The 18,779-nt window shown below is 39.4% G+C and overlaps 1 protein-coding gene across 1 annotated transcript in view; it reads right to left on the bottom strand.

The window, feature by feature from the left end:
* Positions 1-182: 182 nt before the first annotated feature.
* The window catches only part of LOC108242257 (SH3 domain and tetratricopeptide repeat-containing protein 1), a 26,754-nt gene continuing 8,157 nt past the window's right edge, over positions 183-18,779 (bottom strand). Inside the window, exons 2-17 of the mRNA XM_017426999.3 lie at positions 15,319-15,449; positions 14,327-14,432; positions 13,876-14,016; positions 12,814-13,012; positions 12,618-12,694; positions 11,549-11,744; positions 11,334-11,464; positions 8,639-9,988; positions 8,253-8,393; positions 7,953-8,174; positions 6,806-6,986; positions 5,627-5,777; positions 3,877-3,999; positions 3,628-3,778; positions 2,458-2,654; positions 183-2,281 (exon numbers count right to left, since the gene is read on the bottom strand). Coding sequence (XP_017282488.1) covers positions 2,000-2,281; positions 2,458-2,654; positions 3,628-3,778; positions 3,877-3,999; positions 5,627-5,777; positions 6,806-6,986; positions 7,953-8,174; positions 8,253-8,393; positions 8,639-9,988; positions 11,334-11,464; positions 11,549-11,744; positions 12,618-12,694; positions 12,814-13,012; positions 13,876-14,016; positions 14,327-14,432; positions 15,319-15,449 — 3,779 coding nt within the window. The 3' untranslated portion in view covers positions 183-1,999. The remainder of the gene's footprint in view (positions 2,282-2,457; positions 2,655-3,627; positions 3,779-3,876; positions 4,000-5,626; positions 5,778-6,805; positions 6,987-7,952; positions 8,175-8,252; positions 8,394-8,638; positions 9,989-11,333; positions 11,465-11,548; positions 11,745-12,617; positions 12,695-12,813; positions 13,013-13,875; positions 14,017-14,326; positions 14,433-15,318; positions 15,450-18,779) is intronic.

Below are 18,779 nucleotides of genomic sequence, written 5' to 3'. Positions count from 1 at the left end.
CTTGTCTTTCAGCCTCTGCAGGAGTAGCCCATCCGCAGTATTCATTTTTGTTATTTATTTCTTCTTCACAAGACTGTACTAAGTACTAAGATACCGTTTGTTTTATTCTGAAAGTCTGAGCATTTTTTGAACAATCTTTATTCACAAACTCTATTCGACAAATCAGAAAAAGGGGGCGTGTAAGGACGTTGAGCAAAAAGTACGGAGCCCCGTGAGGGCCATGTCGGGGAAAAATAATATTGCGTTCTCTCGCACTAACTTTTATTTTTTATTTTTTACTAGGGTTACTTTACAAATACAATAGATCAGACACATTAAGGAGCAAATTACCTTCAGTTCATGGACTTTTATTTTAAGATTGGCCTTAAATATAAAGACATCTCATCAGGGCTGGCAAAAAGCAAGGCTTAACTCTGTTCAACTGCGAAGATGAATGTGTTTTCCAACAAAGCAGATCCTGATATATATAAGAACTGTGCAACATGTTTATGGCTGGGTCTGCCTGATGAGACCCACCAATCCATACTAAGTGGAGAACCTGTACATGAGGCCATTAAGAGAAAGAGATCGAGAGACAAACAGTATGACCAGCTATAATTACTAAATAATTACTCATGTCATGAAGCTCCCTCTCAGAAAACGCAAAGCTGTGAGGTGAAAATGTTAACTTTAAGACTCCTTACAGTACAGTTAAATGTAGACTGGGCTTATCACAGCATTTATGACACTTCTAAATGTTTTCTGTATGTTTCTTACACTTTTGTGTTTAAAATTGTACTTTACCAATCTCTTCGTAAGTTTATAGTTACTGCTGAGGATTCATAACTGAATATTATTTCTACAAACAGTTGCCATTAAACCCTCTGTGATCCTGAAACAAAACTGGTCTCAGATATTCAGAGGTGAGACATTCAGTCTCAGCTGTCAGATCCAGGGAGGAGGGAAAACTCTGTGGATGTTTGAATGGAGACCAGACTGGGTAAATATTCATCCAATATCCAGTGAATACAGGATCAACAGTGTCTACATGTCTGACAGTGGAGAATACAGATGTCAGGGTAGAACTGATGTAGGCCTATATGGGTACAATATGAGTGATGCTGGGTAAAATATGGACTAAAGTGGGTACAAAGTAATCCAAGGTCGTTACAAAATGAGCCAAGGTTGGCACAAAGTGGACAGAGGTGGGTATGATGTGGATGTAGGTAGATACGATGCAGGCAGGGATGTGTACAAAATGGACCAAGTTAAGTACAAAGAGGGCTGAGGTGGGTACAGGTTGGACTGAGGTTGGTGCAGAGTTAAACTGTCATAGTTTTGGTGTTTTGTTTGATTGTTTTGCTTTGTTTGTCTTTTGGTTTGGTTTTCTGTGTCCATGTCTGGTCACTATTCACCTCCTCAGTGTTTTTCCATTCATGCCTGCCACGCCCACCTCACCTGCTCCTTGTCTAGTCCACAGCTGTACCCAATAATCACCTCTCCCTCAGTCTTTTAATACCGGTCTCTGTTCACCACTCTTCACTCGGTCATTCCTCTTGTTACCTCGCTCCATGCTCCATGCCACATTTGTTTTTGCTTTGCCTTGCCTCACCTTGTGTTGATTTTGTATTTAATTTCCTTTTGCTGCCACACAAGTTTTTACTTTAATAAATTTCTTTTCATTTAGTGATGACTAGTCTGCATTCTGGGTTTGCCTCTGTCTCCCCCCTTCTTGACATAAACAAGGTAGGTATTATGTTAGCTGAACTGGCTTAAATTTGGGCAGAGTTGGATGCAAAGTTGCTTAATGTGGGTACAAAGTTTCCTGAGGTGGGTACAATGCTGGCTGAAGCGAACACAAAGGGGTCCAAGGTTGGTACAAAGAGATCTGTGGCAGCTTGTCCAAAGCTACAAACATATAATTAGATAAAAGTACAAATTGACCTGGAGCCAATAATCAATGAGCAACTTTGCTGATCTTTTTTTTCATTTTAGAAATGTAATCAGTTCAATCATCCGCTTAAACTGTCTTCATGTCCGGTGTCTCCATCTGTGCATCTGTCTTGATCTGAGACATCCTCCTCAGATGCTGATCTGGGGAGATGTCAATCCTTTTCACATTCAGCTCTGCTGTAAACCCTCTTGCCTTTTGATAAAAGTAGAGGGAGAGCTCCCGATCGACCAGGAAGTTGTGGTAAATTGTGGCGAGGCGGGTGCACAGCTTCAACTGAGACCTCTTATTACCAAGGTCAACAGCTGCAGCCAGGGCTAGTTGGTAGTACCCTGCAGCATCAAACGGGTCCTGGAAATAAACAAAGTAAACATTGACTCCCTCAACAGAAGACTTTTCTTCTCTCTTATTGAATTTACAGTAATTCCTACAACTGCCATTCTGGTGAGTGCTGCAGCAAAGTGTCAGGAGAAATCAGATATATGTTATTTAGAGAATCATCTTGTGTCTGACATCTATGTCCTTACCTTCAGGTCATAGAACGTGATGTCTCCCAGCGTCTGGTACACTCTGACATAGAACAGAGTTTCCTCATCAAACTGCAGAGGAGTCGGGCAGAGAGTCAGACACCTCAGGTAATAATGCTCAGCCATTTCGTACTGTTCCAGACCCTGGTACAGAGAAGCCAAACGGTAACAGGCCACCCGTTCATTCAGATTATCACCTGCACAGGCAAGACACAGATGTAGAGATTACCATGCAAACATATGTACTCCCATAGGTATTCTCTCTGTTTTATTGCCTTACAACCTAGAAATTAAGTGTTTTTTAAATTTGATTAAAAGTAATAAATCTACACAACACAATTCAGATTATTGGGGGAGAAAACCTTGTTTTAATTCATTTGAAAGAATATGAAACGGAAAAAAATGGTGCCACATTTTTAGTTTAATGAGACCCACCTGTGAGCAAGCCTCCTCCCTCAAACATACAAACAAACAAAAACTGAGACATTTGACCCCAAGTGGGCCTTAAACAGCAGTTCTCTTCTCTCTCTCTCTCTAGGCACGTTTCCACCTCAGGAATCATCATAACATACATGATCCATACAGCAGCACTGTCTTGTGTTTTTGTGAAATGTGTGACTGCATCAAATTCTAACTGAACATACATTTCTTTTTAGTTAAATCATACATTAGGCTAAATTAGGCTACATATAGCAACTGTTTAGGAAACAAGGTAGACGATAAGATAAAAATGAACTCATTTGTAGATTTTCATTTGTTTCTGTAAAGTAATAATGACATATGAGGGGGGCGAGCATTTAAAAGAAGTGGCTTCAGCCATCACCCCGTTTTGGACTGCTTGGATTTATCTTAGACTTAATAGTTAATCAGTACATTTGTTTTTTTGTTGGTCTCAATTTTTTTATTGTATATTTTTACATACGGTGCTTTTATTGTTTTATTTGCAGGTTGAAAAGAAGCATCCATTAAGAGAGATTTAATGTAATCAAACTGCTACATTAGTGTGTACAGAGAAGTTGACGTATTATGAAACTGGAAAGGGGAGACAGCATGACACAGTTTTAAGGAGCAAGACTGCAGGGGTTCTGATCTTCAGTAGCAACACAATTTTACTGCTCCCCAACAAAGAAAAACTGATTTGCTGAGACATTAGGAGTAAAAAGTGCATACCTAGAGTGACACTAATCTCCATTGCAGTCTGAGCAACCTTCACAGCCTCTTCGTACATTTTGAGACCCAACATGACCGCAGTCAGTTTGTTGCATAGCCTCAGCCGGGTGAGAGGGCTGCTGCTCCTCACTGCTATAGGCAGCGCACGATCCTACAGCGTGGAGGACACAGAGGTAGATGGCACATAGTGGCTACAGCTTGCGAGCGATGGTGGTTTAAGAGTGTGAGCAAACGTTTGAGGCCCTTTACCCTGTAGAAGGTTAGAGCCTTGTCTTGGTCCTGGCAGTTGTTCAGGAAAATATCTCCCGCAGCTTCTAGGAGCTTCAGAATGAAGCCGGTGTCTCCGGTTCTGAGAGCGACTTCCTGGGCTGCCTGAAACAGAAAAGACTCACATTTAGAGGAGTTTGCATGGATTACAAAAACAGTACGGTACAATACTGTACGGATAACAATACTGTTTGTTTAAACTTGAGAAGTATCATGACCATACAGAAAACTTATGTTGAATAAATGTAAGACATTTGAGGAGTGGGCTGTGTGACCCCAGGCAAATAAACAGTCAGCATTGACACAAGTGTGACACTGTTTTACTGTTTATGGTTTCTTTTGTATGCTTTTTGGACTGTAACTACAGTTGAATCCAGATGTTTCCATCCACTGTATAAAAATACACACAACCATTTACTGTCTGACATTAAATCAGACTAAACCTTTCCTGTTTTAGGTCAGTTATTTATCTTTGGTAAATGCTCAAATAACAAGAGAGAGATTTTTTTAAAGACTTTAAACAATTTGGGAAAAAGGCCAGATGATGATGGCACGGCTTTGAAAGCTTTTGATAGATTAGTTGACAAAATTAATTGGAGGCACACCTGCAGATGTACTTTAAGGCACAACTCAAACACACTTCTTTGTGTGGCATCATGGGAAAATCCAAAGAAATCAAACAAGACTTAGTATCATTACAGTAGCTTCATGGCTGATATCTCCACAAGTCTGGTTGATCTTTGGGTACAGTTTTCAGATGCTGGAAGGTGCCTTGTTTGTCTGGACTTTGGGAAGATGCTGCTGAAGCTGGTAAGAGAGGCATTATCCACAGTGAACTGAGTTCTGAACCAACACGGGCTAAAAGGTCACTCAGAGAGGAAGAATGGGTTACTCTGAAGGCAACATAAAAACACCCCAGATCACAGTTTGCAAATGCATACAGACACAAAGATGTTAATATTTGGAGTCATGTCCTGTGGACTGATCAAACTTAAATGGAGCTGTTTGGTCATAATGTTCATTAATGGATTTGGAGGAAAAAGGGGGAAGCTTGCATCATTAGACAGAACACCCCTTCAAGGATGACGGGACTATCCCTTTAATTTTTTCATAGTAGATACCTGTGTGTAGAGACAAACCTACTTGTTGACTTTTGATTACTAAGTAGATCAGATTTTATCAGTAGAATAACTGTGAGAAGCTTTCTTGGTTGAGTTTTGTTTTTCTAGTGGATCAGTTTCCATTTATGTTAATTTTTAGTTCTGTTCATGGTTCCTGTGTGTTCATGTCATTCTCGAGTGTTGTGTCTTTGTGTGATCTGTCTTGTTTGTTTCTGGTGTTCAGTTCTTTGTGCCCTTTGTCTATCTGTAGTTCTGTCTGTGTTCTTAGTTTCTGTCTGTGTTTTCTGTCTCTGTGCTTCTGTTCTTATTGGATTTATTCTGGTACCTTTCTGGTTTTAGTTCTTCCTGTGCTCCCTGAGTCATTATTTTGTAATCAATCACCTGTTTCCACTTCCTCATTTACTCTACCTCCTTATGTTGAGTCTCTTCTATCTCCTCTGTGGTGAAGTATTGTTGGAATAATGTACTATCTGGTTATCCCTCATAAATACTGTATATTTGTGTGCATTTATAGTCTCTGAGTCTAAGCTGGTTTAGCTCTTGATGATTTAGGATATTTCTGTTCAAAAGTTTCATATAATGTGATACAAATGATAAAGCCGATCTCAAACCTGAATATAAATGTCCACAAGTTCCGTTTGGCCCAGTAGGTGGTAGATCTTTCCTGCTTTCAACCAGCCATAGGCTTCCTTCTCCTTGCAGCCCAGGTCAATAAAAATACCCAGACCGCTCTTGGTGTAGTCGAGAGCTGCCCGGTAGGCCCTAACAACATTCAGAGATACTTTAATAAAAAGGCAGTGTTAGAACACCTGTTTCTCTAAAAGTCACTGCACAGGAAATGAGTTTAAGATGGAAGTGGGTCTGATTAAAAGTTTGATCTGTAGAGAACGGGCCTTGTCCCACTGGGCTAACAAGATTCAAGTTGGAAAATGTGTAATTCAAAGGGTAACATTTAAAACGCACGATCATTCAGAAAGTCCAATACAAACAAAACCAGAGATAGTAATCACTGAAAACTGATTGGGATTAAACAGGTATGGAAACTGAGTGAGAGTGAGTCAAACATTGTTAATTAAAGCCCGCCACCAAAAGGTGTAGGGCAGACAATAATGTTTTTGTCTGTGTGTGTGCATATGTTTGTCTGTTCCCAGAATATCTCCTGAAACACTTATTACATTTTAATGAAACCCTAAGAAGGTAATCATTTAATGTACATCTACAATTGATTAATGTTTGAAGTCAACCTAATTCAAGATGGCTGCCACAGTCAACTGACATTAAGAAAAGAAATATAGCCATAACTAAGTCAATTTTATAGCTACTGAGCTAAACGTTATAGAGTGCTGGTGTAGATTCTCAGTCATCCAGGACATGGGAAATCCAAAAAAGGTTAAACATAAAAAAAAGGTTAAAAACAGACTTGAATGCAACCTAATAATAATACTGAATCATAATAATAATATCTGTAAAAAATGTTTAGGTGCATGTGGCCGCCATCTTGAATTGTGTTGACTCCAAAAGTTAACCAGTCGTAGATGTACATCCGATGACTACTTTCTGAAAGTTTTATTAAAGATTTGTCGAGTGGATTATGAAATATTTTAATTATAGACAATTACACACAGGCAAAAACATTATCCCTTTGCCTTTGAATTTTGACGCTAAAGAACAGAAACTGATGCTTCAGTTTGCCAATTTTTTGCTATGATCAATAATAACTGACATATTCTGCCTATATACAGTCAATGAAAATGCTGAATGTGGCATATTCCAGATCCCATTCCAAACACCTATTTGTGCCGAGGCTGAGGTAGAGCTGACTGATAGCCTCCAGTGCGTCTCCCTCCTGGGCTCTGTCTCCTATGCTGCTCAGGATGTGGACCTGGTGTTGGCTGTAGATCAAACACTGGCACTGGTCCGGGCTCTCACGTCCATACAGATGGCACAAATGTCTTGTTGCACTGAGCTGGTCTGAGAAAAGTAAAGCAAAAGTTACCTCATTACAAACTAGGGACATTTGAATTTTCTGCAAAAATGCAGCGTGAATGCTGAGTGCTGAATGACTTTGCTGTAGAAGCTAAAACTGAGTTGTTAAAGTTAAAACCAGCAGAACAAAGACTAAAACGAGAAGAAATGCTGAACTGTAGAGAACACGTGCCAGAAACTAAAAGCAACAGAACAGCAAAGCAGCAAAACAAAACCTAAAAGAAGCAGAACAGTAGCTAAGATAAATGAGCAGAACTGTAAATAAAATGACCAAATCAGTTGCTAAAGCTGAAATGATCAAAACAGTAGGTAAAAGTAGCAAAACATGTGCTATACATATAATAATGCAAAACGCTAGCTAAAATTAATAAAAGATAGAATTAACAGAACAGATATTAAAGTTAGCTAAATAGATGAAAAAGCTATAATTTGTAAAATCATAGCTAAAAGCAGAAAACGGATACTAGAGCTAATATTAGCAAAGCAGTAGCTAAAATTAGCAAAAGTAGCTAAAAGCTAAAATGAACAGAACAATAGTTAAAGGTTAAAAGAAACAGAATGGTTAGCTAAAAACTTAAAGTAAAATAATTACAGCTGAAAACCAAATGTATCAGAACAGCAGCTAAAAGTAGCATAAGAAAACAAAAATAGAGCAAGTATGCTGAAGCAGATTTTAGCAGATGTCACAGAACATCGATTCAAAGGAACTGAGATCTCATGGGGAATTTTATTTTAAATAAAGGTAAACATTTTGAGAATTATAAAAGGTACAAAATCTAAAAGTCAGAGCACACTAGTTTTCGACTGAGATTTACATTTTGATATGCAATTCATTAAAATAGTACAAAGCAAAAGTGATTTGATTTAAAAAAACATACAGAAGAAACTATAAACAGGAAAACCAAATTCATTCAAATATCAAACAGTTCAACAGAAGGGATTGAGACTTACAATCTAACAGGTTGGCTTTGATGGCCAGCAGCAGAGCCCACTCGTAGCATCCTTTCCCATAGTCCAGGAGCTCCTGTTTTACATAGTGCAGTCCCAACTCAAGCAGCACAGAAGCAAATTCTTCCTCATGACCTCCTTCTTTGAGCTCAGAGAAGAGCTGCACAGCCCTGACCAAGTACCTCTGTGCTAATCCTTTAGCTCCAGCCTTCAGACACAGCAAACCTTTAGAGAAGAGGGAGAGACAAAGACTTCAGAGAACTGTACGTGAAATGTCCTCGAATGAAGGATTATAAATCTTACCAAGGTTAGCTTGAGCCACAGCCCAATTTGGCAAATCCCCATCCTCCTGGCAGATGTTAACAGCAGCCTGGTAGTTTTCTGCTGCCCTCAGCTGGTCTCCCATGCTTCCAAGAGCCACTCCACGCATGTTGAGAACCACCCCTTTATATGAAACCAAACAAATTTGCTTTAAAAATGTACAGTACATTTGTTAAACTGTAGTACCCTATGTTGAGAATGAACTTGGAAAGGAAGAAAACATTTTTAGCAGGAGAAGTCTTCTTATGGAACCATATTGAGCTAGGTCATCATCTAACTCGATCAGTTTGGGGTTGAGAGGACAGGAAAATGACACAAATGCAAAACAATACATAATTAATCAGAGCAAGTCTCCAAAACCCACTAACCTTTTTGAAGGGTAGTACAGTTTTCAGGCATGGAAGACAAGACTGAGTCCAGTATATCCAATGCGATACAGGGCTGATTGTTGTCAATGTGAAGCCATGCCAACCAGATGAGGGCACTGTTCTGTTCAAGAACTGAAATAGGGACCGGCTCTGAGGGTGGACTGTTGTTGATGAAGGACTGCAAATAGCTGATGGCATGTTTTACCATTTTATTCTTGTAAAACAGCTGGCAGAGACAAAGGGTGAGCTGATAGCGCAAAACATGGTTATACATACTTCCAGCTTCCTGGACCTTGGTCAGCACTAGGCCTTGGTGTAAATATGGAGCAACTAGAGGCAGAACAGAGGTTTCCTGCTCTGACATTCCACAATGTTTGTCGACAATGTCCAAAACTAATATCATACTGCCAAGGCAGTCAGACAGAGTAACGGATGGCTGCAGAGAAGCTCTCTTGGCTGAACTGACACTGAGATGGGGAAGATGTAGCTCATTGTAAAGACCTCCTAAGGTCAGGTATCCATCACTCAGAGAGAAACTCCATGATTTCTGAGCCGCATTACAAGCGACAAGGAGTCTTTCAAGATAAGGAACCGCCTGTTCCCCCTCTGCACATTCCCAGTGGTGCTTTGCTAGCAGATAACAAGCCCTAGCCTCTGCCTTTTGGTTATGAGACAGAATGGATTTCTTCACCATGTATGTAAGAGGGGAGCTCTCCTCCAAGCTTTTCAAGCAGTCTGGGATTCCCAGCAGCAGGGCAACAAGTCTTTCTGACACAGCAAAAAGCCTGTCTCTGTTTTTCTGCAAAGCATGTACGGCAGCCAGGTTGGAGTAGATGCTGGCCAACAGCCTGAGGTCCGCGAAGCCTTCTTGTGGAACACAGAGAGACTCCTCAAAGTAAACCAGAGCCTGACTGAACTTTGACCTCCCAGCACAGAGCTTGCCCAGCAAATAGCATAAACGAGTCTGCGTCCAAAAGAGCTGTTTCTTCTTGGCTGTTTCTCTGGCAACGTCTAGAAATGCAATCAGCTCGTCCTCATCAGAATGACCCGTGAAGGTGCAGGACGTGAGAACTTCAGTACTCAGTCCATACACAAGGCCCAGCTCCTCTCTGTAGTCCCGTCCTTTCAAAAAAGAGAAGAGGGGGATGAAGTCCTGTGTGCTTTTGTTTCGGACCTCCAGTGGGTGAACACTGAAACAGATGGGGCTAAGGTCTTTACAACCCTCCTGAGTCCCATTATTGTCGACAGTGCAATCTTCTGATTCTGATGATTGCTTCACTTGGGTAAGAATCATCTGAATATTCTTTTTCCGTTCAGCTTGGTGAGTATCAGTTTTGCCACAAAAGCTGGCTGTAAAACAAAAAACAAAAAGGAAAACTAATTTAGGCTGACAAACAGAGAGGATGAGTTATTCTGATACAGTCATGAAACTATACACATGATATCTGTGCTAAATATGTGATGTGCTTTCAGACTCTTGGTAAGTAGTGCTTGAATTGGACAACAAAAAGTGAATAAATAGCACATGAAATGAAAAATATCTAAATTTACAATAGATTAGAACAGAATAGAAATACTTTATTAATCCTCTTGGGAAAATTCAACTTTGTTACAGCCACCCCAAGTATTACAAAAAGAAAAAAACAAGATTCACCATAGAAAATATAGGTGAAACAATAGGACAAGTAGCAAATATGAAACAGTAAAAACAATAAAAACAGAAAAAAACTAGATGAAAACCAAATTATATGTGAAGAATGATAGACAAGCTGCACAAGGCTTATTTCACATTGTGATATCGCACATCAGGGAGTTATTGATTCTGTTTGTTTGTTATGTTAAGGAAGCTGTTAAAAGGTCTGATGCCCACAGGTAGGAAAGACTTCCTGTGTCTCTCTGTGGAGCAGTCTTTGACTGAAGAAACTCCTGCATCTGTCCAAAACATTATGATGAAGCATGTCTGAGCTAAAGAGCTCCAACGAGGCCCTGGGTTTCTCATATGTTTTGCTAAAATCAGCATTATTTTTTTACTCATATATATATTTTTTTCTTTTGCAAATCTAGTTTAAGCTGTGTAACATATTGCTACTAAAAGTAATAGCCCATTATTCATGCATGTTGGTGTATAATTAGCATATTTTACTTCAAAGCTGTGTGATAAGATATAGGAAAATAATTTTAAACAGGATGGTAATAGGAAACTTTAATGTTTATGCAGTGGCACCCTTGAAATTAATGCAATGAATTTTATTATAGTTAAAAAACTCAAATGTAGAACTTATTTCACAGCTTCCTCAGATAAATTAATTCTGTAACAACATATGTTGAAAGTAGTCTACAGCCGCTACTAAGTCACAAGTTGAAATGTACATCAAGTGGTCTGAACTTTTGAATAAACCCATCAGAATACTGTACAAATACATATTACATTGTCATTTAAGTCATCTTGCCAATCAGAAAAAACATACATAAAACCAATTTAAAAAACCACAATTTATCTGTTTGCAGAAGCTGGTAACTGTACTGTATTATGCACATTTACCAGGAGTTTCATGTTTACTTGTTGAACGGAAAAAATACCTTTTTTTTGTAGTAGAAAATTGCTTTATAATATTTACTTTTTATAAAATCTGTCTAAATGAATATGGAAATCGTAAGTATGTGACCACCAAGCCCCGCTGCCCATCTTTCTTACCCAGTTTGTAGTTATGACTCGCATCATTTTGAAATTTATTCTTTAACTTTTCAATTGATTCTTCTATGATGGTTTGCTCTCGCTGACCAGAGAACTTCCAATCCTCTCCATCCAAAAAGATGTCTGCTGAGCTAGAACAGAAGCAGACATCAATACAACATGGATCTTTAATAATGTAAAATTTGATTTGTTAAAATGTCTCAGGAGTTACTTACTCAAAGGTTTTAGTACATGGTTTTACCAAACTTGTCTTTACAAGACCCACTTCTCCCGTTGCTTCCATTCTCCCAGTAAACCAATCAAAACAAGGCACCAGAAACCCCACAATGATGACGCGATCACCAGGTGCCAAACTCAGCTCATCGGGGCCCTCAGCAATGTATTCTGCTGTGGCAAGACAAACTCCTCTGGCTAAAAGGAGGAGAGAACAAAATGAGTCCAGATGTTCTCCAAATTTCAGAGAGCATTTCACATATTCTGCAAAACTCTGTCTGTTGAACAGAATATATGTTTCAACCAAAACTTAAACCAGGCACTAGAAACTGACTAACCGATTCATCACATGAGCTCACGAAACAGTCACTGCTCAGAGTAGGAGGTCAGGGACAAAAAGCTGAAATGAACACCCTGAGGGACAGGGTGAAGAGTTCAGGAGGGACTCAGAATAAAGTCTCTGCATCAGAGAGAACCAGCTGAGCTGGTTTGGGCATCTGGTAATGATGCCTTCTGGTCATGTTCTCCTGGAGGTGTTTCAGACATGATCCACCTGGAGGAGAACTCAAGGCAAACCCACAACAGACAGATCTCACAGCTGGCCTGGGAACACCTTGTAGTTTCACTACATGAGGAGGGAGGCAGGGAGAAAAAAGTCTGGGAATCTCTGCTTAAAGCGTTGCCCTGTGACTTGGTGGCAGAAGATGGTTGAATGAATGGATGAATGGACAAACAAATGGACGAATGGAGAGATGGACACTCAAATGCATAGATGGATGGATGGATGGAAAAACAGATAAAACATTGTATTTTACTGTTGGAAACTTAAATCACTCCTGTCAGGATAGTGTAAAGTTGAGCAGAACACCGCATTAATAGAGGGATGGGTGGATGAATGAGTGGATAATTAAATAAAAGTTTGTATTTTAGCTGTCTGCGAGAACAGTTTAATGTTGAGCAGAGCATCACATGGATGAATAGATAATTAAATAAAAGTTTGTATTTTTGCTAACAGAATCATGAATTCCTCCTACCAGAACAGAGAGTAAAGCTGAGCTGAACACCACTCACCAGCCTGCAGAGGGAAGCCACAGTCAGGTTTCCCACCTCCAACTAAAACGGTTTCTGCACATGTTTTGAGAAACCATCTGTGGAAACATGTGATCATGAACTCAGACATCTACAACTGCAAATATGTGGTCAAAAAATACGAACACCAGTCATAATATTTTTTACAAGACTTTACAAGTGGGTGGATGTGACATACTGATAGAAGGGGATGACGGGTTCCAGAGCAGGATTAGGTGCAGTGCCTCGAGATCCATCCATCAGGGAAAGGACAGTCCAACCAGAGCCAAGGAAAGGTGGCTCAAACTGGGCTAAGTCTCCCTGCTCCAGATAAAGGTCCCCTCCAGAGGTGGAGCTGTCAAACATCTGATTAGCACTACAACTTGCAAAGAATGAACCTGGGGAAACAGAAAGGCATTTAATTATTGTAGTAGAGTTGCTGCGACTCTGTGTCTAGAGCAGCCAGTTGGGGTAGTTTGGGCATCAGGGTCACCTTCGGAGGGAGGTGTTTGAGACATGTAGTACCTAGAGTCAGACCCAGGACTTGCTGGATAGACTTTATAACACAGATGGCTTGGGAAAGCCATGGAATATCCCCCCAGATGAGCTGCAGGAGGTGATGGAGGCTTGTCGATCTCTAAGATGAGGCCCCTTTGACCCAGTCTTGAATATGCCATTTTCTTGATTTAGGCATAGAAAATTCACACAAGTCTTTGTACACGAGGCCCCAGATCACTGTGTGAATGCTGAGTCAAGATTCACACTATTATTTTCTGTTAATAGTGTCTTCAGTACACTTTTTGCAGTGAAACCACTTTGACATACTTTGTGCTAATTTTACTATTTGTGTATCAAAATCTTCAGCTCAATTGGGAATAGTGTGCTATAATTTGGGGGGTTTGTTCTTTTTTTAAATGTATTTTTTTTTAGAAAAATCTCGATAGATTTACATTGATATTTATTCAGTTCCTTAGCTTTTAATTGCTATATTAATGCTTTTAGCTTCCATTTTGCTTTACTTGGGCTTTAGGTACCATTGTCTAGTTTTTATTATGTCCTGATACATAAAACCTTAGAAGTGAAAGAAGGTGGACTTTCTGTTTTCCCATGATTGTATGAGGAGATCCTACTTCTCAAAAATAAGATCCCATTCTTCACCCTGAGTTCAGATACATACACTGAATGTACAGTTTTCTCTGTGCTGCTCTGAATGTTTGAAAAACAAAAAGAAAACTGGTAAAAAACATATTTCATCACCTACCTTCTTGCATGAGGATACTCCTGTAGAAAACGTTGAAAGGCTCCTCCTGAATGAAAACATCAACTGTGATCTCCTCCACTAAAGAACTCAGCCAAACTGTCGGGTCCAACAATAGCTTTTCCATACAGTGGCCTATGATGCCTGCAGGGGAAAATGACCAGACAATGAACGTGAAGCAGTTCTGCAACTCTTAGATTTGAGCTGGATAAAGGATTATGTTCAGAGGCAAGGGTTTTTTTTAATAAATAAACTGAAGCAAAATACATATTTAAAAAAACACAAATGTACAGTCTGAGTAGAGGTTCGATTTATAAATAGTTCAACCACAAAGAAAGCAGAAAATCTAACCTGTTTCAAACAAAAATACATAACACAGGCAATCAGATCAAGGCTCACATGTCACATAAACACTTCATGAGTTAGTTTTATTTCACTTTAAAGTGCTCCTTACCTATTTTGTAATAAGTGGTGAATTTCCATATTTCCTCGAATGTTTTGAATGTCACAAAAATGACTTTTTCTTCACTACTGATGGAAACAAGATGAGCACACAATTCCTACGAAACAGAATGTCAAAAATTTTTTAAAATAATTTTACTCAAGGGCAAAACATATATATATTTTATTGAGGAAGATTCAGGGAGTTTAGATTCATACAAAAATAAATAATTACTCTCATCAACGAGGAAATAATTGGTTTCCTCAGCACACTTCTGTCAAATATCAAGGCAATCACTTTTAACCCCTTAAACCCTGAGGAGACCCTAACCCTAGCCCAGGGTCTCCTCAGGGTTTAAGGGGTTAGGGCCTTTTGGCCCTGGGCTAGGGTTAGGGTCTCCTCAGGGTTTAAGGGGTTAGGGCCTTTTGGCCCTGGGCTAGCGTTAGGGTCTCCTAGAGGCCCTAACCCCTTCAACCCTGAAGGAGTTAGTTAAAATTGCAAGAAAATGGGCAAACTTTGTGTTGTAGTCTCACTAAATTTTAAGTGTTTGCAACCAGTGGCCTATTCTCATGTGCACGACTTGAAAAACTGTATTCTAGGCGGTGCATATTTTTTTGTTGCCCACTCCGCACACATTATACTCACTTTTGTACCCACCTTAGCAGCCATCCCCACCTTTCTGATTTAATCTACTGGAGTACACTTCACAAACAAAAAGAAATACACAGATTTGGACCAGTGTTTTAATAGTTGTTATTTAGCAATGGTGTGGTATTTAGATTAGAAAATTTGGGGCTATGGCCCAAATGTTTTCTGAGTAACCCTGAGATTTGCAAATCGCTGCATTCTGTTTTAAACGGACAGTTAATTTGAGTGAATCAGGTCTTTACATAATCGTTTATTTAAAAAGCTAACAATCAATGTGAATACACTGTTTTACAGTTTGACATGCCTAGTACAGTGATCTGGTTGCTGTGTGTGTGTCTGCACATGATGTAGTATACCATAAGCAGGAGACTGATTTCCGTGCTGTCAGACTCTAGAAGGCGCAGTCTCCCTCTCAGCTGGTCCTGGAACTGTTCGTCAGCAGGATGGTGATCAGGGCCCCGGACCACATTTAGTCTCACAGGCAGAACTGAACACAGAACACAAGAGACAGAACATGGACAGAGTTTTCAGAGTGGATTAGGTGTCTACACACTTTTTCTTTCATCTGTTAGATATACACTTAATGATTATTAACTGTAAGTTTCATTACAATCTGTCCAAAGGTTGATGGGATTTTTAACTAAATTTGAACAATCAATCATTTCTTATCATTAGATGGTCTTACTCTAAATCTCTGGAATAAAAGGTATCAGGTGTCCTTCAAGGAATGCTTGGCCTTTAATAGAGGTTAGTTTGCTGTGTGTTTTTTTTGTAACTGTTACTTTTGTTATCTTTAATTATGACAAATAATAGGTACAAAGATAAAGTATCAATATTTTTACATATTTCCTTTACATGTTGACTGATAATTTCAGAACACTGTGCAGATTGTAGGTCGGGTTGTAAACTGCCCAGACTTACATGTAATGAGGAACTTTTAACTATATGTTGCACAAGTAGCTTTTTAAATGTGTGTTGCATTACATTATTCACATCGACACACAGCAAGTTATAATATAGTCATGGAAAAAATGTCAATCTTTTCAATTCTAAGATTTTATAATAATTCATGTAGTCCTCAAAGCATCTTGAAATCACATTATATATGGTGTTTTTATTCAATAAAAACTAAACCAAAGTGGAAAAACTGTAGCTGAAAAACTGCATCCATCCTTGCTGCTTCCAGAGTATTTAAGAAGGAAAGTACCAGTTTGCTGCTCTGGAGCAGACAGGTGGGTGTTAACACAACACCAAGGTGGAAAGACATCAGCAGTGACCTAGGAGAATCTGCTAATGCCCATCAATTTAGGAAAGGTCAAAGGTCATTTTAAGACTATGTAGATTCCATCATTCTACAGAGAGAAAGATTATTTACAAGTGGAAAACATGTAAGACAGCTGCTAATCTTCACAGGAGTGGAGGTCTCAGCAAATTCACCCCGAAAGTCAGACTGTACAAGAGAACTGAGCCCTATCTCAGACTCTACAGGCCTCAGTTAGCAGGTTAAAGGTTAAAGGTCATGACAGGACAATCAGAAAAAGACTGAGCACGTATGGCTTGCAAGAAAAAGCCTCTTCTCTCTAAAAACAACATGGCAGCACAACTTAGGTTTGTAGAGTTTCGTCTGAAGAAACCTTAAGACTTCTGGAACAAAATGAGACCAAAGGACAGATGTTTACCCATAATGCAGTGATTTTTAGTGTCCGTTTTGGAGTGTAGACATACTGTCACCCATCTGTTTCACAGTACAGGAGCAAAACTAAGGGTTGCACAGAGAAACTTGTCTGACTCGTGTCTACAGAGGCTGCCACACAGCTGTGTTATTTCTTGTTTGTAAGAAGTACATATAGATCTCTTCAGTTCCTTCAAAAACATTGTTCTCTTAGAAATTTGTTTCAGAAGATTGACTGTTAGAGTTTAGCTACATTTCTGCTACTTTAAGCTAGTAGCTAGCCTGTTGCACCTTTTAGCTTTGAGCTACTGTTCTGCTACTTTTAACATATAGTTATTATTCTGCGACTCGTAGCCTTTAACAAGCATTTTGCTACTTTTAGCCAGCCTTCTTCTACTTCTTAGTCTTTTTAGCTTCTAACTATCAATTTGGCTTTTATCTATTTTTTATTCCCTTTAGCTTTTAGCTAAAATTAGTTAAATACTGTATGCTTTTATTGTTCTTTTGCACTTTGTCACAATGTTTTAAATTGTTTATGTCAAGTACTTTGAGTTGCCCTATTGCTGAAATGGGCTGTACAAATCAGGCTGCCTTGCCTTGCTTTGTGTTCAGCTTTTTTGAGTTTTAACAACTCAGTTTTTGCCTCTTCAGCAAATTGCAGCAAAGTCCTTCAGCATTCTCAGAAAATGCAATTTCTCTAGTTTTTAATGAAAACGATACAGCAACATCTAAGCTGAATCCAGCTTTGTACTCTCAGTACATTTATGTATAATTGTGTCAGATTTGAATGATCTGAGAAATGAAAGTGGGCTATTTGGAGTCTAAAATCATGAGCAGAAGTTCATACCTGAGTATTTTAAACATTTACTAAAATCTAATGTTTGACTTAGACTGTAATAAACCAGCTTTAACAATTTACAAACTTAACTGGACTTAGAGTAAGAGATTAATAAGTGACTTCAAAATAACTTTTGGGTTCAAGGTATAAACCACAATAAATTCACTCACATGATTTTCCATTCCAGTCCCTTTATTGTACTGGTCAGGTGTTTCTCTGTGTAACATTCAAGGCTGGAAATAATCTTAGATAAGTTCTTTAACACAACTTATTTAACTTGTTATCACCTACATATTCAAAAATAGCCTCTGACAAAACTTCTGGTCAAAAATATTGTTTTATATATTAAAAGACTAACTTTCAGTCTTGATATTTAGCCAATCCACTACTAAGAATGTTTCCAATTTTATGTTTAATTTGAGCATTTATTATTTTAACTGAGGCTGAGGCCATGGTTCTGAACTAGAAAACGATGGAATGAGTCAGGGGTGAGTCTCTGCCACAAGCAGAGGAGTTTATGAATTTTGGAGTCTTGCTCATGAGTGATGGTATGATGGAGTGGGAGATGAAGCGATGGAGCAGGGCCTCAACTGCAATGATTAGAACATTAATTTCTAATCATTGATTTTAACGGATCACTTGTACTCTTTACTTTTGCAGATAAATAATATATAGTTTAATTCAGATAAAACATATAGGATCAGTAAAGGATCAGATTATTGTCAATTCAACCTGGAGAGACTCACGACAAAGAGAAGCTGCAATTAAATGGTTTTATTTGACATGAATGACATGAGATTTTGGCGCTCGGACCTCGGAGGAAGACGCAAGTGCCGACAATAGCAATGCGCTTCGAGGAGAAGCTCAGGTTGAGCATTATAGGCGTCTTCCCCGGGCCGGACACTGGTGGTGGCGGTCAAAGAGGGGAAGGAAGCTTGAGGGAGCTGGGAAAGTAGGGGTGGAGGTGGGCTGAAGTTTGGCCGTTGAACGGATGGGGCCATGATGGAGGTCCTTTTAAATGAAGGCTTGCTCGCTGATTGAATAAGCTGGAGGCACAGTCGGACGCTGATGGTCTGAGAAGGAAGCGCGTTCTGATGCTGATAGGCTGGAGTGGAGGTGCTCGACGCAGCGATTAGATGCAGGTGAGGCTGAAGCTGTGAGGATCTGGGTTTTGGTTCCGCCCTCTGGGCGGCGCCACTAATCATTGTTCCACAGGTGTTCCTCATACCACTGATGAGACCAGCCAGGATTTAAGCAGCAGGCGGTGATCAGACCTTCGCTGGAGCATCGAACCTACTGGGTTAGAT

This window comes from Kryptolebias marmoratus, linkage group LG7 (assembly GCF_001649575.2).
Source record: "Kryptolebias marmoratus isolate JLee-2015 linkage group LG7, ASM164957v2, whole genome shotgun sequence".
In the NCBI taxonomy this organism is placed as follows: domain Eukaryota; kingdom Metazoa; phylum Chordata; class Actinopteri; order Cyprinodontiformes; family Rivulidae; genus Kryptolebias; species Kryptolebias marmoratus.
Note: the sequence above shows the minus strand (reverse complement) of the source record. Positions and strands in the feature narration are given on the sequence as shown.